This window comes from Chiloscyllium plagiosum, chromosome 9, assembly GCF_004010195.1.
Source record: "Chiloscyllium plagiosum isolate BGI_BamShark_2017 chromosome 9, ASM401019v2, whole genome shotgun sequence".
Lineage (NCBI taxonomy): Eukaryota > Metazoa > Chordata > Chondrichthyes > Orectolobiformes > Hemiscylliidae > Chiloscyllium > Chiloscyllium plagiosum.
This window is the reverse complement of record NC_057718.1, coordinates 7,337,011-7,362,521: the sequence shown is the minus strand read 5'-3', so window position 1 is coordinate 7,362,521 and position 25,511 is coordinate 7,337,011. Positions and strand designations below refer to the sequence as shown.

General features: G+C 45.1%; 1 protein-coding gene across 4 annotated transcripts in view; it reads left to right on the top strand.

Moving 5' to 3' along the window:
• The window catches only part of aig1 (androgen-induced 1 (H. sapiens)), a 172,248-nt gene that overhangs the window by 93,641 nt on the left and 53,096 nt on the right, over nucleotides 1–25,511 (top strand). For all 4 annotated transcript variants that reach the window (XM_043695322.1, XM_043695320.1, XM_043695321.1 and 1 more), the window contains 2 exons: nucleotides 2,398–2,499; nucleotides 24,104–24,219. In XM_043695322.1, coding sequence (XP_043551257.1) covers nucleotides 2,398–2,499; nucleotides 24,104–24,219 — 218 coding nt within the window. The remainder of the gene's footprint in view (nucleotides 1–2,397; nucleotides 2,500–24,103; nucleotides 24,220–25,511) is intronic.

Below are 25,511 nucleotides of genomic sequence, written 5' to 3'. Positions count from 1 at the left end.
GATGTCAGAGGCAAGTTCTTTACGCAGAGAGCGGTAAGGGCGTGGAATGCACTACCTGCTAATGTAGTCAACTCAGCCACATTAGGGAGATTTAAACAATCCTTAGATAAGCACATGGATGATGATGGGATAGTGTTGGGGGACGAGCTGAGAATAGTTCACAGGTTGGCACAACATCGAGGGCCGAAGGGCCTGTTCTGCGCTGTATTGTTCTATGTTCTATGTTCTATCCCTCTCACTATTTACCACCAAGTTTCGAATCATCCATGAACTGACTAATCAACCATCCTACATTTGAGCCTAAGCCATTTATATATCCCACAAACAGAAGGACCCCTGATCCCTGCAGAACCCGACTGGACTTATGATTCCTGTAACAAAAACTCTCCTTGACCATCACCCTCTGCTTGTTGTTCCTCAGCCAATTCTGGATCAAATTGCCAAATCTTCTTGGATCCCATATGGTCTTTTCTTCGCTACCAGTCTCCCATTCAGGACCATAACAAAACCGTTGCTGAAGTCCAAGTAGACTACATCACAAACATTGCCCTCATCCACACACCAGGTCATGTCCTTGAAAGATTCAACCAAAATGGTCAGGCATGACCTCTCCTGAACAAAACCAGGCTGACTGTTCTTGATTAATCTCAGCCTGTTCAAGTGCAGATTAATACTGTACCTTAGGAATGCTTTCTGTGTTTCCCAATTACTGAAATCTGACTGACTAGCCTTTCACTTCCTGTTTCTGTATCTTATGGTATTATTGTAGGTCACAGCAGCTTCCTTCCTTGCTCAAACTGCAGTTGGAATTATTTTTGGAGCTCAGAGACACCTCCACATTCTGATATCCAAAGCAAAAACTTAACGGGTTTGGTTGAGCAGGCACTGAGACTAATGAACAACAGTTTCGGGATGATTTTAACTGGTCAGGTATTTTGTATCTGAAAGGGTTGACTCACTGTGTAATAAGCTTCACCCTCAGGATATAGACTGTTACTGGCTGGAGCTAAACCATGGGTTTGAGAGCTCCTGGAGGATTTCTCAGGTGCAACTTTCGTGATAATGTGTGTAATTGAATTGTAATGTGTTCTTTCTCTTTTGTCTAACATGAGGATTATCATGGTTATTAAATAACTGGTTATCAAACATCAAATAATAAACCTACCCTCATTATCGAGACTATGTCATTCTTCTGTTGAAGATTGTGTTTGAGCTTCCTTCCCCAAATGATTGAAATAATATGAATAAGAAGGATTGGTAACAGTGAGTCTACTGAATACATCTCAGTTTGTTGCAGTGGACATGAGCACAACATATGCCACCAAATCTTCCAACATCTGCAGAATTGAAAATGCCCCTCAGTCCACAACGCTGTTGAGTGAAACTAATCCTCTTCCTTTCACTCATACGTTGTTCCCTTTCAATTCCCTGGCAGAGGAAAAATTTGCACAGAACAACTTTGCTAATTACCTACATCAATTCTTCTGTGTTAATTAGGTCACCCTCGTAGTCTCCTCTGTTCCTTTTTGACAGATTCTATAATGTTCTTTCCCACTGAAGGCATTTTGTGATACCGTGGCAAGTTTAAAACTTTGTTCTTCAAGGGGAAAAGTTGTCGCTGGCTCAGCCAGCATTTATTGGCCTTTTCCTAGTTGTCCTGTAGAAGATGGTACTGAGCTCCTTCCTTCCTTCATGTGTTGGTTGAGATGGTGTAGGTAAACCACTCTGCTGTAATGGAAGACCTTCCAGGATTTGACCTAGTAACACTGATGGGGCAGTGATATAGTTCCAACTCATAGTAACGAGTGACTTGATGGATGGTGAGGGGGTGGGGGAACTCATCACGTGAGTGACTTATTGTGTGAAGGAAGTGGGAACAGATTTGCAGGTGTTCCCATGTATTTTCCCTTCTAAATGGTAGATGTCACAGATTTTAAAGGTCCTCTCTAAGTAACCTCAGGGTGAGTTCTGCATCTTTTGGATGATACACACCGCTGTGTGTCAAAGGCGGTGAGGCTGAGTTTTTGTGCTAGTGTAAGGTATGTCAATCAAGTGAACCACTTTGTCCTGGACTGAGTGTTGTTGGAGCTGCCCTCATCCAGGCAAGTAGGGAATATTCCATCACATGCCTGGCTTGTGCCTTGTAGATGGTGGACAGGCTTTGAGGAGTCAGGAGGTGAGTTACTCGCTGCAGGATTCCAAGCCTCTACCTGCTCTTGTAGCGATGATGTTTCTATGGTGAGTCCAGTTCATTTTCTGATCATTAGTGATCCCCAGAATGTTAATATTTCATCTTATTTGACTGCAGAAGGTAGAAATCACATTAAATAACAACTGGGAATGAATTCAGTGTCTAGCATAGGCAGGAATAACATCTGACTCCTGGTTCCCTTGCAGATGGTGGTGGCAATGTTCTGGGCATTGTACCTATATGATCGAGAGCTGGTTTATCCAAAAATCCTGGACAGTTTTATACCACCGTGGATTAACCATGGAATGGTAAGTACAACACTGGCAGATTGTCTGAGTGTTGCTGCAATTGGACAAAGCTGCCTTGATTGTGGATTTATAAAATTTGTTGGGATAGTGATGAGGAAAGGGAAATTCCCTCCCTCAACAAAACTTCTACGCTAACCTTCCTGCCCATTTCACTCAGCTGTACTTAATGTCAGGTATTAATATAATCTAGCCGAAGTTTGTTCTGTGTATCATTGTATTCGATTTGCATGTCTTTCAATGAAACACTAAGCTAGATAAATCAGGGTAAGAGAAACAGAGGTACAATGGGACTGAAAGATGTGTAACAATTTCAAACAAAGATCTACTGATGCTGGAAATCTGAAACAAAAACAGAAATTGTTGGGAGAAATTCAGCAGGTCTGACTGCATCTGTAGAGAGAGAAAGCAGAATTATTATTCCAGGTCCAGTGACCCTACATCTATTATGGCTCTGATGTATGGTAGAGGAAAGTGAGCGCTGCAGATCAGAGTCGAGAGTGTGGTGCTGGAAAAGCACAGCAGGTGAGGCAGCATCCGGGTAGCAGGAGAATTGACGTTTCAGACAATTTCCTGATGAAGGGCTTATGCCAGAAATGTTGATTTTCCTGCCCCTCGGATGCTGCCTGACGTACTGTGCTTTTCCAGCACCACACTCTCCACTCTGACCTATGGTATCCAAGTCTTACCCACTGGCTCTGTAATAATTGTTTCTAGAATAAGGAACCTCACCACCAAGTCTTCAATACTGACAATGAGACCATGGGAAAGTTTTGTAAACTGTGAAACAAATTGCACACTGCCCAAATCTGACTTGCAGAGAATATTTTGTATCATTAAAGTGAAGGATTCGTAAGCACAACATGTCTCAAGTTAAACTCATAGAAATCAGGTGACCTAGCAAAAGAGCAGCGCTTCGAAAGCTTGTGATTTCAAATAAACCTGGTGGCCTATAACCTGGTGTCATGTGACTTCTGACCTTGTCCACCCCAGTCCCACACCAGCACCTCCACACCTTGTTGCAGGCTAGGTGAGGCAGGCTATTATTAAGGTTTCCTGCACATAAAAGAAGCACAATCCACAAGGCAGGCAGATTATGAAAGGGGGCAGGCAGAGAAGTGAAGTTAAGGCCAGAACCAGATTAACTAGATTAACCTTGATTTTAATAAATACCAGACCAGGTTCAAGGGGTGTATGCAATTTGCCTCTGCCTCTTTGTTTTGATGCTGTTCCTACCCAAAGTGTTTTGCTCATAAAGGGAAGGAGAAATGTTTTGTTGAATGCTATTGTCAGCTCTATGCTCATACTTTGCACAATCTTCCTTACACTTCATGTGTTTGTTTGTGGTTGCAACCATAGCAACCACGTTCACACCCATTTCGCTCAGGGAAATTACAATCCAACACAGATTCTCTGCAGCAACTACAAAAACAGAAGTTGCTGGGAAAGTTCAGCAGGTCTGGCAGCATCTGTGAAGAGAAATCAGAGTTAACGTTTCGGTGACCCTTCCTCAGAACCAGACCCAAGACGTTAACTCTGACTTCTCTTCACAGATGCTGCCAGACCTGCTGAGCTTTTCCAGCAGCGCCTGCTTTTGTTTCTGATTTACAGTCCAATCGGTGTGTTTTTTTTTTACAGAGTTTCTGCGTATGGTCAGGATAGTTTTTACAATTAAGCTTACAGAATCCAGCTGGCAGGCCTGGGTTCAAGGCCCACTCACTTCAGAGCTGTGCAAGAAGATCCCTGAGCAGGGTGATGAGAAAATGTCGACAATATTTGGATGTTCTATCCAGTACTGGGGAGAGCGAGCCCTTTCTTATTTTTCCGGGTTGAGCCTGGGAGCCTGGAATCAGCAGGTCCTACATCGGCTGAGGTGGCGTCGCAGGGTAGGCCCAGCAGTGAAAGATGGCACCTGAGCATTGGCGACTTCATCTTTGGTTGGGTCAGACGTTGGTGGTAGTGGAGGATATTCATGGTGACAGAGTGAGGCAGGCCCAGCAGTGAGAGATGTGACTCTGACATTGGGTGAGCCCAGCAGTGGACAGCAGTGAGACAGTGGCGGGAGGAGAATCAGCCCAACAGTGAAAGATGGCGCCTGAGGATCAGAGACTTCAACGTTAGTGGGGTCCAGTGGTAGACAATGGCGAAATGGTGGTGGTTCTGAACTGACACAGAATTTAAACATAGAGAGACCTCTCTTTGAGCTATATCTTTTCATGTTTTTCTCTCCAACTATCAACACCATACCCTATCATGGTGATGAAAGGAAGCTTTTCATTATATTTTCTTGCATTTTGCACTGTAAAATGCACATGACAATAAGTCAAACCAAGTCAAAAATATCCAAATCCTTTGTTGTTAGAAGTACAGAGGAACTTTGATTATCCGAACGACACGGGAAGGGACTATTATGTTTAGATAATCGAATGCTGGATAACTCCGTTGAGGCAAGCATCAGGACCTTGAGATCTTGCTGGATATTCCAAAATTTGGATAATTGAATTCCAGATATTGGAGGTTCCACTGTACTTCCAGTCAGCATGGGAACTGGATTGTGAAAGCAGAGCTTCAGCACACGTAACCCGGAGCATGGTGTTATTTTCACTCCTCTGACTGTGGCTGTTTACAGAGCTTACTCTGTGTCATGGGTCAGTCAGTGGTTGGGAAATTGCTGGCAGAATGGAAGGATAGAGCATGCCACAAACTGTTCAAAAAGACTTTCTTTGGGGCATCTTTCATGTTTTTTTGATGATCAATTGGTTGCACCTTTTTCTGAATCGTTCTGTCAATGGGAATATCCTGTACCCATCCATTTAGCCCTAAGCCCTTCTGATTGTGATCACCTCAAAATTCCCTCTGTAAGGAGATAGGGATCAGTTGGCTGGTTTGTGATGCAGCGTGATGCAGCATGATGCTAACAGCAGCGGTTCAATTCATGCACTGGCTGAGGTTACAATGAAGGACTCTACTTCTCAATCTCTCCCCTCGCTTGAGCTGTGGTGACCCCTTGGTTAAACTACCACTGGTCATCTCTCTCTAATGAGAGAGCAGCGCTACGCTCTGCTAAGACAATGGTAACTTTACCCTTACTACAAAGGAGATGAGCTGCAGCATCTCCAATGTACATTCATCACTGAAAATGCAAGATCAAGGATACTGGTGTGTCATCTTAAAATTAGCAAAACCCCATTGAGAGTGAGACCAAGAAGAATTTTTCACACAAGGGGTGGCAGAAAACAGAAACTGCCTCTGTCCAAAAAACCTGTAACGAAGGAACAATCAAATCTTTCAGGACTGACAGATTAGAAGCTCTTAAAGAAGTAAGGATGTAAAGGGATACAGATGTAGTGGGCGGCACGGTGGCACAGTGGTTAGCACTGCTGCCTCACAGCGCCAGAGACCCGGGTTCATTTCCCACCTCAGGCGACTGACTGTGTGGAGTTTGCACATTCTCCCCGTGTCTGCGTGGGTTTCCTCCGGGTGCTCCGGTTTCCTCCCACAGTCCAAAGATGTGCAGGTTAGGTGAATTGGCCATGCTAAATTGCCCCTAGTGTTAGGTAAGGGGTAAAGGTAGGGGTATGGGTGGGTTGCGCTTCGGCGGGGCGATGTGGACTTGTTGGGCCCAAGGGCCTGTTTCCACACTGTAAGTAATCTAATCTAATAACAGATCAAAGACGGATAACTGAAGTTAAGTTACAGATCAGCCAAATAAATGGCACAAATGGTTTTGAGAAGCTTGCTCAACTGTTTGACTTTGGTATGAGTGGCCGAGCCTCGGATTTAGAGTCAGGCCTTTCAAGAGTGAAATTAGGAAACTCTTTGATGCGCAAATGATTTTGGAACTCTCTTCCACAAACAGCAACTGACACAGGATCGATTGCTAAATTTAAATCTGAGATTGATAGATTTCTGACAATTGACAACAATGAGGGAGATGAGGTAAAAGGGTTCTGAGGAGTGAGCTGGACGGTTATGTAGAGGTTGAAAGAAAGTTCACAGAATTACAGGACTGATAGGGCACAGCACGAGACCATTCAGCCCATCATGTCTGCATTAACCCTTCACACGAGCATCATTACTTCATGCCAGTTTCTTCCCTCTCCACATCTCCCTGCATACTGTTTATATCCATTCATCTAATACCCACTCGAATATCTCAGTTGGACAGAAGTCACGCAACACCAGGTCATAGCCCAACACGTTTATTTGAAATCTCAAGCTTTCAGGCAGTTCATTTCAGATCCTAACCACTCAGTGCAAGGACCGCAGATACACGGGAATACCACCACTTGCAATTTCCCCTTCCAGCCACTCTCCCTGGAAATTCTATCACCGTTCACTGTTCCTTCAGTGTCGCTGGGTCAAAATCCTGGAACTCCCTCCCTACAGCACATGGACTGCAACGGTTCAAGAAGGCAACTCACCACTACCTGCTCCGGGGTAACTAGAGACAGGCAATAAATGCTGGCCAGTCAGTGATGCCCACATTTTGGAAATGAATAAACAGAAAGTGCTTGCAAATATCTGTCCATTTCTGCTGCGCTAAAGGGACAAAACTATCCTTAATTGTGGGCAAAGTCATTGGGAAAGTAATGAGAATGGCATTCAAACCCAGATGTACAGACCATAACCAATTGCCAGTCTATTGCCTTAACCCCTAAGCCCTCATCACACCAGCTCTGATGAAGGGTCACTGGACTTGGAACATTAACTCTGTTTCAAGGTTAAAAATCACACAACAAGGAGCAGCGTTCTGAAAGCTAGTGCTTCCAAATAAATCTGTTGGACTATACCTGGTGTTAAGATTAGAGTGGTGCTGGAAAGGCACAGCGGGTCAGGCAGCATCCGAGGAGCAGGAAAACTGATGTTTCGGGCAGGAGCCCTTCATCACGAATGATTCCTGATGAAGGGCTCCTGCCTGAAATGTCGATTTTCCTGCTCCTCGGATGCTGCCTGACCTGCTGTGCTTTTCCAGCACCACTCTAATCTAGACTCTAACCTCCAGCATCTGCAGTCCTCACGTTTGCCTAGTTGAGTATAACCTGGTGTTGTGTGATTTTTAACTTTTTACACCCCAGTCCAACACCGGCATCTCCAAGTCATAACTCTGTTTCTCTCGCCACAGTTGCTGCCTGACCTGCTGAGTTTCTCCATCAATTTCTGTTTCAACTTTCCAGCATCTATTGTTCTATCGACCGAATTGTCATTGCTGATTGCTGAAGCCCTTTACAGTTGTAATGTCTGTCAATGCTTACATCCCTCAAAGAGTGCTGCTTCAGGTCAGCCGTGCTGTGGACACAATTCTGCTTCTGTTCTTTTTCTGGGAATTCTTACAGTGCAGCGTGGCTAAGCCAGTTTGCAGTGATAGTCTCCCACCCAGCTGCTGTTTGACCCAGTTTCACAGGAAGTGCACATTACACAGAACAGACGTGACAAGCTGACAATTGTCCCATCACTTTTGCTGATCTGTCAGCCCTGAAACGCTGAACTCGGGGGAATTCATTCCAGTTCCTGTCGCATAAATATGTTCCGATTATGCTGTGCCGAATGTCAAAGACAAATTTATCCTCATTGTGAAAGGCTGTTACTTGTTCTGTCGTGCGCTCTGGTCTTTCAGTGTTTGCTCTGAGCCCACACTGAGATTGACACGGTTTCAGACAGTATTGAATAAAAAGGAGTATAGACTCAGACAGTCAGAGAGGTGAACAGCACAGAAACAGACCCTTCAGTCCAACTCGTTCAGGCCGACCAGATAGCTGAAATTAATCTAGTCCCATTTGCCAGCACTTGGCCCATATCCTTCTAAACCCTATCAATTCATATACCCATCCAGATGCATTTTAAATGTTGTAATTGTACCAGCCTGCACCATTTCCTCTGGCAGCTCATTCCATACACACACCATCCTCTGCAGGAAAAAGTTGCCTCTTCAGTCCCTTTTAAATCGTTACCCTGTACCCCAGACCTTGACTATTCACCCTATCCATGCCACTCATGATTTTATAAACCTCTATAAGATCAGCCCATAGCCTCCTACACTCCAGGGAGAAAAGCCCCAGCCAATCAGTCTCTCCCAATAGCTCCAACTTTCCAACCCTGGCAACATTCTTGTAAACACTTTCAGGTTTAACAACATCTTTCCTGTAGCAAGGAGACCAGAACTGAATGCAGTATTCCAAAATTAAATACTAACCAATTCCTAACCAATATCAACTTTCCTGCTCCTCGGATGCTGCCTGACCCGCTGTGCTTTTCCCATGCCACACTTTTCGCCTCTGACTCTCCAGCATCTGCAATCCTCACTTTCTCCAAACCAATGTCCAGCAGGGGCACAGTATGACCTTCCAACTCTTATAATCAATGCCCTGACCAACAAAGGCAAGTGTACCAAATGCCTTCTTCACTGCCCTGTGACTACCTGTGACTCCACTTTCAAGGAACTATGAACCTGCACTCCAAGGTCTCTTTATTCGACAGCATTCCTCAGGAACTTACTATTAAGTATGCAAGTCCTACCCTGATTTGCCTTTCCAAAATGCAGCAACTCACATTTATCTAAATTAAACTACACCTGCCACTCCTCAGCCCATTAGCCTATCTGATCAAGATCCCATTGCACTCTGAGGTAACCTTCTTTACTGTCCACTACATCTTCAATTTTGGTGTCATCTGCAAACTTACTAGCTATATCCCCTATGTTCACATACAAATCATTTATATAAATGACAAAAAGCAATGGACCCTGCACCAATCCTTGTGGCACACTGCTGGTCACAGGCCTCCAGACTGAAAAGCAACCCTCCATCACCACCCTCTATCTTCTACCTTCAAGCCAATTTTGTATTCAAGTGGCTAGCTCTCCATGTGATCTAACATTGCTAATCAGTCTACCATGAGGAATCTTGTCAATCCCCTTGCTGAAGTCCATGTAGTTAATGTCCACCGCTCTGCCTTCACTAGTCTTCTTTGTCACTTCTTCAGTGGTTAGCACTGCTGCCTCACAGCAGTAGGGACCCAGGTTCGATTCCTGCCCCGGGTGACTGTTTGTGTGGAGTTTGCACATCTCCCCGTGTCTGCGTGGGTTTCCTCCGGGTGCTCCAGTTTGCTCCCACAATCCAAAGATATGCAGGTTAGGTGAATTGGCCACGCTAATTTACCCATTGTGGTAGGTGTATTAGTCAGGGGTAAATATAGGGGAATGGGTCTGGGTGGGTTACTCTTCAGAGGGTCGGTGTGGACTTGTTGGGTCGAAGGGCCTGTTTCAATACTGTAGGGAACCTAATCTAAAAGTTCACGAGACATGATTTCCCATGCACAAAGGAATGTTGCCTGACCGTGTGTTTCCATAAGACCATAAGATATAAGAGCAGATTTAGGCCATTCAGCCCATCATGTCTGCTTCACCATGGCTCATGGCTGATAGTTTCTTAACCTCATTTCCCTGCCTTCTGCCCGTAACCTTTGATCCCCTTACCACTCAAGAACCTATCTATCTGTCTTAAATATATTCAGAGTCTTAGCATCCACAGCCTTCTGCAGCAATGGGTTCCACAGATTCACCATCTTCTGGCTAAAGAAATTCCTCCTCATCTCAGTTCTAAAGGGATGTCCCTTCACTCTAGGGTTATGCCTTTGATTCCGAGTCTCTCCTATTAATGGAAACATCTTCTCCATGTCTACTCTATCCAGGCCTCTCAATATTCTGTAAGCTTCAATGATCTCCCTCTTCATCCGACTAAACTTCATTGGGTCCTCAACCACTCTTCATATGACAAGCCCTTCATCCCTGGGATCATTCTTGGAAACTTCCTCTGGATTCTCTCCAATGCCAGTACATCAATAGATGTGGGACCCAAAAACTGCTCACAATATATCAACTGCAGTCTGACCAGAGCTTTGTACAGCCTCAGCAGTACATTTCTGCTCTTGAATTGAATTAAATAAATGCTAACATTGCAGTTGCTTTCCTAACTGCTGACTGAACCTGCCTGTTAACCTGAAGAGAATTCTCAACCTGTGCTGCCAAGCCCCTTTGTGCCTCAATTTTCTGAAGCCTTCCCCTATTTAGAAAATAGCTCATGCCTGTCTTCTTCCTACCAAAGAGCATTACCTCACACTTCCCACGTTGTTATTCCCATCTCCCAGCTGGATGCACTAGCCTGGAGGTTTACCGCTCAGCATAAACACTTACATTGGTGAAAACTGTTAGGCAGGCTGTGGGGGTGTGAGGTCAGCATACCGTCAGTCGTCGAGTTGGCTCACATCCTGTTCTTGAAACAGCACCTGTTTGTTAATTTCTGCACTGCTTCTGTGATGGCAGAACAGCAAGTAACTTTGTCAGTAGTTACCCATAGAGTCCATAGAATCCCTACAGTGCAGAAACAGGCCATTCAGCCCAATGAGTCCACACTGACTCACCAAAGAGTAATCCACCCAGACCCATTCCCTGAACCTATTGCTCTACGTTTACACCTGACTACATCTCGCCTACATATCCCTGAACACTATGGGGCAATTTAGCATGGCCAATTCACCTGACCTGCACATCTTTGGATTGTGGGAGGAAACTGGAGCACAGGGAAGAAACCCACACAGACACGGGGAGAATGTGTAAACTCCACACAGACTGTCACCCGAGGCTGGAATCGAACTCAGGTCCCTGGCGCTATGAGGCAGCAGTGTTAACCAAGGTCCCTGGCGCTATGAGGCAGCAGTGTTAACCACTGAACCACCGTGCTGCCCATTCCGCATATTGGCCATGAGGGGAGCCTTGGGTTCTCCCACTTTCTGTGACCATAGTTTCCCAGATCCTTGCATGGTGGAGGGCCGTATCACCCATGCACCCCCATATTGCACAAATGACTTATACCCGAGGCTAGACTGGGTGATTACCCTCTTCCCCGCACATTGCCCACCTCCTGCAGCATTACTGGTGACCATAACTCCATTTGCCTAGACTCCCAGCTACCTCCTTAAACCCCATGCTCCTACTTTAAGGCTCCTCGTTATAATCCACCTCTTTGCAAATGATGCAGTTCAGCAGATAACCATCTGGCCCATCCTGCCTAGACTGGCTCTTCGAAATATCAACAAAATTAGTTCCATTGCCTGACTCTTTCCCCACTGAGCTGAAAATGTTTCATCCTTCAGGTTTTTGAATCCTTTTTGACAGTTCAAGGTGAAGATCACAGGAATTTGCACATTCTCCCTGTGTCTGCATGGGTTTCCTCCAGGAGCTCTGGTTCAAAGATGTGCAGGTTAGGTGGATTGGCCTTGGGATACGTGGGTCTGGGTGGGATCTCTTCAAAAGTTCGGTATGGACTTGATGGGCCAAATGGCCTGCTTCCACACTGTAGGGATTCTATGCTTAATGTATTTTATGAATGAAGAAAGTATTGTTTATCACACGTTCTAATACAGCAGGACCTTTCAGAGATTTTCCCTCTTTTCATGGCAAAATGAGTCATTGAGCCATAGAGCACGGAAACAGACCCTTCGGTCCAACCAGTCAATGCCGACCATAATCCCAAACTGAACTAGCCCCATCCACCTGTGCTTTGTCTATATCCCTCCAAACCTTTCCTTTCCATGTACCTATCCAAATGTCTTTTAAATGTTGTAATTGTACCAGCATCCACCACTTCCTCTGGAAGTTGATTCCAGAGATGACCCACTCTCTGTGTAAAAAAATGTCTCTAATGTCTTTTTTTTTAATCTTTCTCCTCTCACCTTAAAATATGCCCCCTCGTCTGGAAATCTGCCACCTGCCTTTCACCTTATCTATATCCCTCATGATTTTACAAACCTCTACAAGGTCACCCCTCAACTACCTATGCTCAAGTGAAAAAAGTCCCAGCCTGTCCAGCCTCTCCTCATCACAAACCCTCCAGACCCAGCAACATCCCGGTAAATCTTTTCTGAATCCTCTCCAGCTTGATAATATCCTTCCTATAACAGGGCACCCAGAAGTGGACACAATACGTTTTTACAGTCTTTTTACAGACTGTCATCTTCTTGTTGTCATCAATGTTCTTTGTTATCTTCTGGCAAGTAGCAATTAACTTCAGGACACAGAGTGCTGGGGCGATTTCTGATCTGTCTGCTTAAGATTCGTTTTCAATGTGATGAGTTTCAACTCCAAGTTGTGTGTTTTGCACAAGAATGTTCCTCAGTGCCAAGTCCTGACTTGAGAATGCGCACTGACTGCTGGAAGCCTCTGCTCTGTTCAGCCTGGCTCATCCTGAGGCTTCCCAAAGTCAACTTTGCGCAGTGCGTCTTTTGCCAAACATTCCTAGGAATTTCCAAACAGAACAGGCTCAGGGGACCCGAAGTGTTGATAAAACATACTGAGGCCACTCAGTACAGCAAGCTAGAGGAAGTACAAGATTTTACCCTTTGCTTTCCTCCTTCCTGCATCCACTTCTCATGAACTGTCAAAGCAGTTGATAGAGAGAAAGGAGATGGATTGTTCTGCCAGAAGGCTTCCCCTTCTGAACTGAATTGAATTAGCTTTATTGTCACACGTACCTCGATGAGAACAGTGAAATGTGTAGAAGTTGTCATCCACAGAGCTGTCTTAGGTACAGAATACCAAGGTTACAATCCTCAGTCACAGAATAGAGAAATGGCGAAAAGAGGTTACATTACAGCTACAGAGTCAGCTCTGATACAATGCAATAATTCTGTTCTCACGTAATGTGGGCGGCACGGTGGCACAGTGGTTAGCACTGCTGCCTCACAGCGCCAGAGACCCGGGTTCAAATCCCGCCTCAGGCGACTGACTGTGTGGAGTTTGCACGTTCTCTCCGTGTCTGCGTGGGTTTCCTCCGGGTGCTCCGGTTTTCTCCCATAGTCCAAAAGATGTGCAGGGCCAGGTGAATTGGCCATACTAAATTGCCCATAGTGTTAGGTAAAGGGTAAATGTAGGGGTATGGGTAGGTTTCGCTTCGGCGGGTCGGTGTGGACTTGTTGGGCCGAAGGGCCTGTTTCCACACTGTAATGTAATCTAATCTAATTGAAAAAACTGTGCAATAGCTGCCCCATTTAAACCAATGGGGTCGGAATCGCGTTATAGCCAATACAGGTAAAGAAAGTTCACATTTTATAAATAACGGTCTACATTCTTCAATCGCGTTTAATCCAATTTGTGATGAAGAAACATGAGTTATATCAGAACCGACTGTACACAGTATAAAGAGAAAGTGAGGATCGCTGGAGATCAGAGTTGAGAGTGTGATGCTGGAAAAGCACAGCAGGTCAGGCAGCATCCGAGGAGCAGGAGAATCGATGTTTCGGGCATAAGGCCTTCATCAGGATTTCCTTGCTCGAAATGTCGATTCTCCTGCTCCTCGGAAGCTGCCTCACCTACTGTGCTTTTCCAGTACCACACACTGTACACAGTATAACCATAGGTCAGAGAAATAAGAAGCAAATTTAAAAAGACAAACATCGCAGTCTCTCTCCAAAGGTTCTCTGCAGCAGACCAGCGCAGGGGGCCTCAATGTGGTCTGACCGCTGGCTGCTACCATGCTCCGCACTGGGCCACTGATCACTGGCGTCCCTGCTCCAGCCACTGGTGTCTCCGCTAACCCCCCTTCGGAGACTGGGTCTGGCTGTCCAAGGCCGAGAGGATGGAGAGAAGGGAGGAAAGAGGAAGGAGAATAAAGAACAAGAATGGGCAGAGCAGAGGAACTCCGCCTGGAATGTCCGACTTCACCACCATCTTACCAGAGGTCTACAGAATCCTCATCGTTTTGTATTCATGTGGACATCTGTCTCAAAATAAAGACTGCAGAATCAAACAGCACTGGGAGAGCTCATTCTGCCTATCCACCCTGTGCGAGCTCTTTTAAAGACCTCTCCAATCAGTTTCATGCCTTTAATGGCTCCACAATCTTTTATTTTGAGTGTTTACCTAATTCCCTCTTGAAGTTACTAAATCTCTGCCATCACGGTCTTTCCAGGCAATACATTAAACAATTCTCCTCAGCTCTCTGCACCTCCCTCACCCCAGCTTTTGGTTTGCTAACCATCTCCAGTCTTTGGCTATCAGCCCTCCCACAAGTGGAAATAAGTTTTCCTTAAATCCTATCAAAACCCTTCATAGTGTTGACTCTCTCCATTCACTTTCACCGTAACCTCCTTTGCTTCACCATAACTTGTGGAAAGTGTGAGATAGAGTGCAGGAAGTTCTGAAAAGTATATAAATCCTCCTTAATATTGTCATTCACAAGAAAATGGCTGTGTGCCACTTTCGTGGTCTATCTTGATAATAAGCCATAACACAGACCTTTAACTTCAGTAATTGACATTTCTACCCTGGGGAAAAAAAAACTCCAGCTATCCATTCTATCCATGCCTCCCATAATCTTGGGAACTCCTTACATAGACACATCGAAAATAGGTTAAAAATGTGTTGCTGGAAAAGCGCAGCAGGTCAGGCAGCATCCAAGGAGCAGGAGAATCGACGTTTTGGGCATAAGCTCTTCTTCAGGGCTTATGCTGGAAACGTCGATTCGCCTGTTCCTTGGATGCTGCGCTTTTCCAGCAACACATTTTTCAGCTCTGATCTCCAGCATCTGCAGTCCTCACTTTCGCATAAGCCCTTCTTCAGGGCTTATGCTCGAAACGTCGATTCGCCTGTTCCTTGGATGCTGTCTGACCTGCTGCGCTTTTCCAGCAACACATTTTTCAGCTCTGATCTCCAGCATCTGCAGTCCTCACTTTCTCCACATCGAAAATAGGAGCAGGATTTGACCATTCGGCCCTTCGAGCATGCTCTGTTGTTCAATCTGATCACAGCTGCCCATCCAACTCAGTTCCCTGTTCCTACTTTCTTTCCATACTCTTTGATCCTTTAGCCCTAAGAACTATATGTATTAAACTCCTTAAAAGCATTTAATGTTTTTGCCTCAACCACTTTCTGTGACACAGGCTGAAGAAATTTCTCTTCATCTCAGTCCTAAGCTATCCTTATGGTACTGGACTCCCCTGGTCATTGAGAACATTCTTCCTACATGTACCCTGTTGAATCCTGTTAGAATTTTGTAGGTTTCCATGGAATACCGCCCAACTCATCCTTTGAAACTCCAGTGAATATAATCCTAAGCAATTCAATCTCTTTTCATATGTCAGTATATCTTATCATACATCCCAGGAATCAGTTCGGTGAACATTTGTTGCACTATTTCCATCGCCAGAACAGGAATAGGAGACCAGGACTGCACACAGTACTCTAGGTATGGCTTCACTAAGGCCCTATACAATTGCAGCAAGGTCCTGTTCCCAAAATCTCTCGCTGTGGAGGCTAACATGCCACTTGCCTTCTTCACTGCCTGCTGCACTTGAAAGATCCCTGGCTAGCCATGAGTACAGGGCAGAAAATTATGACAGTGAATTGATACTGTTCTAGGATGGCACATTGGGTCTGTGATTAGCAATGCTGTCTCACAGTGCCAGGGACCCGGGTTCAATTCCAGCCTGGGCGACTCTCTGTGTGGAGAGAGCGCATTCACCCTGTGTCTGCTTGGGTTTCCTCTGGGTGCTCCGGTTTTCTCCCACAATCCAAAGATATGCGGATGAGGTGAACTGGCCATACTAAATTGTCCATAGTGTTCAGGGTCACGTAGGCTAGTCAGGGGTAAATGTGGCATGATAGGGTAGGGGAATGGGTCTGGGTTTGATACTCTTCGGAAGGTTGGTGTGGGTGTGTTGGGCTGAATGGGATTCTATAGGGATTCTATCTTCATCAGCAGGAAATAGAGGGACGGCACGGTGGCTCAGTGGTTAGCACTGCTGCCTCACACCGCCAGAGACCCAGGTTCAAATCCCGCCTCAGGCAACTGTCTGTGTGGAGTTTGCACATTCTCCCCATGTCTGTGTGGGTTTCCTCTGAGTGCTCCGGTTTCCTCCCACAGTCCAAAGATGTGCAAGTTAGGTGAATTGGTTATGCTAAATTGCTCGTAGTGTTAGGTGAAGGGGTAAATGTAGGGGAATGGGTCTGGGTGGGTTCCTCTTTGGAGGGTGTGAGCTTATTAGGCCGAAGGGCCTGTTTCCACACTGTAAGTAATCTAATTACAGCGTTCCACTTGTCGCTCAGCTATATCGAACTTCAGTTAGGCCCACATGTGGAATACTGTGTACAGTTCTGTTTACCACACTATCAGAATGATGTGGAGGCTTTGGAAAGGGTACAGAATAGGTTTCCCAGGATGTTGCCTGGTTTGGTGGACATTCACTTTGAGGTGAGATTGGACAAATGTGGTTTGTTTTCACTTGAACATCGAAAGCTGAGGAGGTCGGCCCGAAAGAAGTTCACAAAATTATGGGAGGCATGGATAGAATGGGTAGCTAGAGTCTTTTACCCAGGGTATAAATGTCAATTACTTGAGTTTAAAGTTTAAGGTAAAGGAGGGGAAAGTTTAAAAGAGACATGAGAGCCAGTTTTTTTATACAGTGGGGGCTAAATGTGCGGAGGTGGTGGTGGAAACAGATACAATAGCAATGTTTAAGAAACATCTTGACAGATACTTGAATAGACACGGATATGGACCATATGGAGGCAAAAGGCTTTTTATTTTAGCAAGGTGTCATATGTTGGTGCAGTTTTGGTGGGCTGAAGGGCCTGTTCATGTGCTGTGTTGATCTTTATTCTTTGTCAGGCTGTTCGGCCTCCAAGATGACCCCATAATATCACCAGCAGCTCCATTCCAGACAGCCATAAGTTTTTGAACCAGGTTTGCTGGAGACCTCCATTGTTTTACCCAGATTTCACCATCTGGGAACGGGACAGGTGATAAGAACAAGGAAATAGAAACAGGAGTAGACTGGCCCACTGTTCAAAGCAATTGTGGCTGATCATCTCTCTTCAATTGCACATCCTCGTCCTCTCCCAATAGCCCCTAATTTTCTTCGTATCCAAAGCTTCAACAAATCCTGTTTGAAGAAGGAGGATAAGCAGCATCTGGCACCTCTCTAGGACAAAGAATTTCAAAGATTCGCATATTTGACATTGAAGCACAGGTACTCTTCCCCAAATCTTCCGCCATTACATCGATGACTGCATCAGCGCAGCGTGCTGCACCCAGGCTGAACTGGAGCAGTTCATCGACTTCGCCCACAACTTCCACCCCCCCCCTCAAATTTACTTGGCCCATCTTGGGCGCCTCCCTCCCCTTTCTTGACCCCTCCATTTCCATCTCCAGTGACAGTCTCCAGACGTATGTTTACTATAAACCCACAGACTCCCATAACTACCTGGACTATACCTCATCCCACCCAATATCCTGTAAGCACTACATCCTGTTCTTCCAATTCCTCCACTTCTGCCACATCTGCTTGGACGAGGAGACATTCCACTCCCAAGCATCCCAGATGTCCACCTATTTCGAACAACACACTTTTCCCCACTCTGTCATCCAGTCAGCCTTCCACCTCGGCACCTCCATTCCCTGTTCCATTGCTCAAAACCCCCGTCTAAATGCAATAAAGACAGAGGATCCCTTGACATCACCAACTAACCCACCAGTCTCCACATCTGATGCATCATCCTTAAAAAACTTTTGCCAATTCCAACTAGACCCCACCACCAAGAACACCTTCCCCTCTCCACCCGTCTCTGCCTTCCACAAGGACCGTTCCCTTTGACAGTCCTTGGTTTGTGCCACTCTTCCCCCTGAACCCCCAGGTACCTTCCCCTGCAACCCGAAAAGTAGCAAAACCTGCCAGCACACCACTCCCCTCACCTCCATCCAGAGTCCCAAACAGCCCTCCCAGGTGAGAAGAGCTCTCACCTGCCTCTCTTCCAACCTAGTTCACTTCATCAGGTGCTTCTGATATGGTCTTCTCTATATCAGGGAGAATAAATGTCAATTGAGACAACAGTTCACCGAGCATCTCAGTCAGGCCCCCAGGGGCCGACCGGACCTCCCAGTCACCGTTGATTTTAATTCCCCTTCCCACTCCTTTTCTAACATGACTATCCTCAGCTTCCTCCATTGCCAAAATTGGAGGAGGAACACCTCATTTTCCACCTGAGCAGACTGCAGACTGAAGGACTCAATGTTGAGTTCTCCAATTTCAAATAACCTCCCTTCCCATCCCCTGGCTCCCTTTCTTCGACTGCTCCCAGCCATCAACCAGATTCATTCTTCCCATCGACCAACCAGACCATACCCTCTACCTGTCTTCATCTATCCCCACTTCATCTGCCTCCACCATCCCCTTTATCTGCAGCTCCCCCCTACACCCACTCCCAGTCCTGAAGAAGGGTTACACCCGAAACATTGACTTCTCCACCTCCTGATGATGCCTGGCTTGCTGTGTTCTCCCAGCCTCCTGTTTGTCTACATTGAAGAAATTTCTGGCCATCTAAATCCTAAATGGTCCTTATTCAGAAGTTATTGCAGCATGCTGCTGTGCAGAGGGACCTTGGCGTCCTGTGCGTGAAACACAAAATGTTGGTTTGCGGGTGCAGCAGGTAATAAAGAAGGCAAATGGAATATTGGCCTTCATTGCTAGAGGGATGGTGTTTAAAAGCAGGGAGGTTATGTTGCAGATATACAAGGTACTGGTGAGGCCACACCTGGAGTACTGTGCACAGTTTTGGTCTCCTTACTTGAGAAAGGATGTCCTGGCACTGGCGGGAGTGCAGAGGAGATTCACTAGGTTGATTCCAGAGTTGAGAGGGTTGGTTTATAAGGAGAGATTGAGTAGACTAGAACTATATTCATTGGAATTGAGAAGAATGAGTGGGGATCTTATAGAAACAGATAAAATTATGAAAGGAATAGATAAGATCAAAGCAGGGAGGTTGTTTCCACTGGTGGGTGAAACTAGAACAAAGGGGCATAGCCTCGAAACAAGGGGGAGCAGATTCAAGACTGAGAGGAAGTGAGGACTGCAGATGCTGGAGATCAGAGTCCAAACGTGTGGCGCTGGCAAAGCCCAGCAGATCAGGCAGCATCCGAGGACCTTTTGGGCATAAGTCCTTCATCAGAAATGCTTCATTCAGGACCTAGGACTGAGTTGAGGAGGAACTTCTTCACCCAAAGGGTTGTGAATCTGTGGAATTCCCTGCCCAGTTGAGCCTACCTCATTGAATGTATTCAAGACAAAGATAGATAGATTTTTGAACAGTAAAGGAATTAAGGGTTGGTGAGCAGATGAGTAAGTGGAGGTGAGTCCACAGTAAGATCATCCACGACCATATTGAATGGCGGAGCGGGCTCAACAGTTCAGATGGCCTACTCCTGCTCTTAGTTCTTATGTTCTTCTGTTCTATCTGGCCAGGGCAAACAGACTCACCATTACTCACCTTCAGGAGGCTTAGTTTGAAATTGGGAGCTGATGACTTTCTCAGTGATTTTTATATAAGTGATTTTGTGGGTGCCCCGGCTGGGCCAACAGGTCTTGTCCATCCTAATTAGCCCTGGAGAAAGTGATGATGAGCACTTCCTTGAAACAGCTGCTGTCCATTGAGGTGTAGATACATCCACATTTCTGTTAGGGAGCGAGATCTGGGAATTTGACTGAACAACGCCAAAGGAACTGAAAAATATATTTCCATGTGCTCGGGCCACTTAGCAAGTTCCAAGTTCATGGTTCTTACCAAAGTGGACCTGAGCCGTCAGTGAAATCATGGCAAGGTTGCTGCGTATTTTCTGGCATTAATGTGATTGTGACACACCTTGTTTATAAAGCCAAGGAGATTTTATTGCAATGTCGAAGGTGGTCTTTTTATACCAGCTAGTAAACTGAGCAGCCGTGAAGAAAATGAGTGCGCTTACATTTAGAATGTGTTTATCCTTGTCTATGTTTGGGTGTGTTCCTCCCAGGATGGTTAACAGTACACTTGATCTGAGGAAACCACAAGGGGTTCCGTGCAAGAGTAACACACCAATTCGACACTCAAGGGTGCAATTTTCTTTTGAGCGATTGCCCCAGCTCAGGAGATAATGATCGCAGATAGCAATCAGACTCTGTGGTCGTCTGAAGACATCAGGAAATTCTGCAGCACTTTTGTACTGCGTGAAGAAAACAGATGTGTACTCTGTGAGTTGTGTGAATTCAGAAACAGAATCTGCAAGCCTTTGGGGGTGATTGCTCCATATCCTCTCAGATGCATTCTCTGCAAGTCTCCCTTGCAGGATGGTTTTCTGGTTTCTTTGTCAGCTCTGCTTCTTGCCTTCTTGCTTCTTTCCTTGACATCTTCCCAACGTGCACAAAAACCAACATGGGATTCTCACTAATAAATCCACAGAGAAATTCAATTGGGAGGTCATGTTGCGGCTGTACAAGACATTGGTGAGGCCACTGTTGGAATATTGCATGCAATTCTGGTCTCCTTCCCATCGCAAAGATGTTGTGAAACTTGAAAGGGCTCAGAAAAGATTTACAAGGATGTTACCAGGGTTGGAGGATCTGTGCTATAGGGAGAGGCTGAACAGGCTGGGGCTGTTTTCCCTGGAGCGTCGGAGGCTGAGGGGTGACCTTATAGAGGTTTACAAAATTATGAGGGGCATGGATACGGTAAATAGTCAAAGTCTTTTCCCTGGGGTTGGGGAGTCCAAAACTAGAGGTTTAGGGTGAGAGGGGAAAGATATAAAAGACACCTAAGGGGCAATTTTTTCACACAGAAAGTGGTACGCGTATGGAATGAGTTGCCAGAGGAAGTGGTGGAGGCTGGTACAATTGCAACATTTAAGAGGCATTTGGATGGGTATATGAATAGGAAGGGTTTGGAGGGATATGGGCCGGGTGCTGGCAGGTGGGACTAGATTGGGTTGGGATATCTGGTCGGCATGGACGGGTTGGACTGAAGGGTCTGTTTCCATGCTGTACATCTCTATGACTCTGTGACTCAAAGTGAAACACCTTTATCTGGATAATGATGTGAATTTGGAACGAGATACTACCCCCACCACACACACACCGCAACCACCTCCCCCCACCCCACCCCAGCTGTGCTTGACATTACGAAAGTGGATGCATTTATGGAAAATCTGCATAAGCAGATGAAGGCAGAAAGGTACACAGAGGGCATGAGATGGTGAAGGATACAAGACCAGTAGAGATCAATCACCAGCATGGACCATCCGGGCTGAACGGCCTAATGTTGAGGCATCCTTTCTGTTGCATTGAGTACTTATATCCCTCCAAAGGAGTGAAATTTACAAAGAAATATGTTTAAATCAGAAAAGGGTTTTAGTGGGTGAGCTCAGGGATTGAACATTTACCAGTGTGTCCATTCTCTTTGGTGAGAAGGTCTTTGATGGAGGTAGAGAACTGCGTTGTTTTCTGATCTTCCCTTAGTTCCCCAGTGGATGCATTATCCTGAATGTCACTCAATGCCTCCCTTGTTCAACGCTGGATGAGGAGAGAAATTCAGCCACTGGGGGAAGCACAACTTCAGAACCCTATTCCCTCGTACTTCTATTCTAATAGCGTACTGGCGTGCCAGAGCCACCTGGTAATGTTTTGACGTTAATGAATCCCATGAGTTTTGTTAATATACACAGTAACCTAATACACACCAGCAATGACTTCATGTGTTTTTGGTGTGTAATTTCTGAAAAGGAATTCAGCTTGTTTTGACCCATGAAAGGCAAGCTTAGAAAATGACTGGAGTGGAAACATCTTGAGAGTGACAATTATTATCGACAAGTTAGTTTGTCAATGGCAACTAAATTATCATGGGTGAAATTCTGCAATGAATCTCGAATTATCCATTATAAAGGCAGTGGAAGGGTTATGAGGATGTATTTTATTCCCCAGGTGTTCTGGATCTTCTGCGATATTAAGGGTTTCTAATCAGGAGAACTTTTTCCCACACTAACTCCCCCATCCTCCCATTTCCCGCTGATCACCCTGACTTCATTCAGCACCCACTGAAAAGCTGAACAAACTTATCTTCATTTCATTGCCGCTGGTTTAAAGCACGCTCTAAGGGTTCAGAGATAGTGCCGGAGAACCAGAGAATTACTGGTGTACAATGAGAGACTAATCCAGCAATTACAAACCACTCAGCTTAATCTTAATTCTGGGGATGTTTTTAAAAATCTTGGACAGTACCTTCCACCCCCACAGAGTCAGACAGCGTGGAAACATACCCTTAGTCCAACTAGTCCACGTCAAACACAATCCCAAACTAAACTAGTCCCACCTGCCTGCTCCTGGCCCATATCCCTCCAAACCTTTTCCTATTCATGTACTTATCCAAATACACCCACCACTTCCTCAGGAAGTTCATTCCACACATGAACAACCCTCTGTGTAAAAGGTTTGCTCCCCTGTGTATTTTTAAATCTCTCTTCTCTCATCTTAAAAATGTGCCCCTTTGTCTTGAAATCCCCCATTCTAGGGAAAAGTCAAGGGCAGCAGATACATGGGAACAGCCTGCAAACTCCCTTCCAAGCCATGCACCACCCTGACTTGGAAATATATCATTGTTGCTGGCTGAAAATCCTGGCTCCCTCCCCGCAGCACTATGGGTGGACTACAGTGGTTTAAGAAGGTAGATCTCCCTCACCTTCTTAACAGACAATGCCCGCATCTCCCAATTAATTTTTCAACTTACTCTCTTCAAAATGCCTGCTGTGCATTTTTCAACATTTTCTGTTTTTACTTCAAGTTACTAACTGTTGTAGTTTCTACTTTTGAGTTCACTGTACATCCTCAAGGTGGTTTTATTGCCTGTTATTGTGTGGTGGGCGGTTAATGGGAAGTGCTACGTGAGTTGTGCCTGGAGTGTAATTACTGCCTGTCAAAAATAGTTTGGCATGCCAGTAAACAACAATAAACTTTCTTGTTCATTTTGACAATGCTCAGAGATTTGACCTTCATTTTTTTGGCTTGTTTGCTTTCACACCTGTTAAAGCTGCCTTCCTGCACTAACTGGCTAAATTTGAAGTTGGATTTTTTTTAAAAAAAGTATGCAATTATATAAATTTGTATCAGAATCCAAGCTAGATTACCCAAATTGTCCCCAGCATCCAGAGTTCGGGAAGAGGGGAGGCAGATATGAGGTATTGTATTGAATTAGTGCTTTCCCATCTTCATCGGATGTAGGATCTGTTGACAAAGTCAGAATTAGCTGCCAATCCCTAGTGAGAAGGTGGGACTGAGCCATTTTCTCAAACAACCACAGTCTGATATGACTGAGTGACTTGCTGGAGCCATTAAGAGTCAACATGTTGCTGTGTATCTGGAGTCACATGTACACAAGACCAGGGAGTCAATGTTCCTTCATTGCGATGATGAATCAGATGAGTTCACACCATTTGATGACAGTTTTTACAATCACCATTACTGACACCAACTTTTTCGGCCGGACTTATCAATTCAATTTAAGTGCCGTGGTAGGATTTGAACCCACATCCCTAGAGCATTAGCCTGAGTTTCTGTGGTCGCTAAGTGACATTACCACCGTCTATGTTGTATGCTGTGGAGGGACTGTCAAATATTTGATCAGAATCATCTCATTTACAAGTATTTTCTCCAATTTTTAGGATGGTTGACCTGAATTGCTAATTAATACATGTATCTTTTTTTGTTTTTGTACACAGCACGCTTTCTTTCTCATTTTTGTCTTTTTTCCCCCTCTCTCTAGCACACTACAGTCCTCCCCTTCATTCTAATTGAAATGAGGACAACACATTATCATTATCCCAACAGGAAGTCAGGCCAGGCTGCAGTTAGCATCTTTTCGACTGGATATATTTTATGGTAAGTAGTTTTACTTAACAGCATTGCTTTTACATCATGGTTGAGTCATGTGCTGCTATATTTGGATACAATGAAGGCAGTCATTACCAGTTCACGTCTGTGCCTGAGTTGAGCTGAAAGCTCAATTATAGTTACATCTTCAGCCCCAACGATGTTTCAGTGATCTGCAGCAGAAAGCAAGAAACAACTGTCACTGCATATATTTTTAGCCCTCTAATTTTCCTACACTTTTTTTTTGCGTTCTCCCACTCCTGTTTTCATCGGCTCACGGGCTACTGGAGGTTGTCAATGCTGAAGAATTATCCAGGAATTAAAGATTAACTCAGGACACTTCCTCAAGTAACCTGGCAAAAGCAAACAAAATCCGCCAGGATGCAAGACACTAAAACAACTCGTTTTCATTTCCCTCTTTATTTTGAGCAATCTTAGTTTGGTCATTTTCGAAGGCCATGTAATTGGACTGTGAGGGATATATTTTGATTGTGTGAAAAGTCATCCAATTATGTACCAAAGGGACTGATCACATTGTCAAGGCACATTACAGGCACGGCATGATGAGAACTTAGATGTCGATTTTTTTTGTCACTGTAGTGATTGGGACCTTTTTGGCCTGATTAATTATGAAGTTCTTGTTTGAGGTTGTTAATCTGGACAAATGAGGAAAGCCTTTGTGTGACTGATATTACTAGGAGATTAGAACCTCCCCAGCTGAAGACTGAACGCTGACTCTGAGCTGGCTCACTACAGCTAGCTCCCTGTGCACTAGTAAAATAAAGGGTTGACTTAGTGATGGGACACTAGCCTCTGTGCAGTTATTTCACTCACGTTTACTCAAGTACAAGAGTACAGTGAAAAGTACACGGCACCATCTTAGGTTCCAAGGTACCTAGGTACAAAAATCTCAGGATTCTCTGGGAAGCTAGGGAGGAGATAACAGAACCTTTGGTTTTGATATTTGAGTCATCATTGTCTACAGGTTTAGTACCTGAGGACTGGAGGATTGCAAATGTTGTGCCCTTGTTCAAGAAGGGCAGCAGAGATGACCCAGGTAATTATAGACCAATGAACCTCACTTCTGTTGTAGGAAAGGTTTTGGAAAGGATTATGAGATATAAGATTTATAATCATCTAGCAAGCAACAATTTGATTTCAGATAGTCAACATGGTTTCGTCAAGGGCAGGTCGTGTCTCACAAACCTCATTGAGTTTTTTGAGAAGGTGACCAAGCATGTAGATGAGGGTAGGACAGTTGATGTGGTATTCATGGACTTCAGTAAAGCCTTTGATAAGGT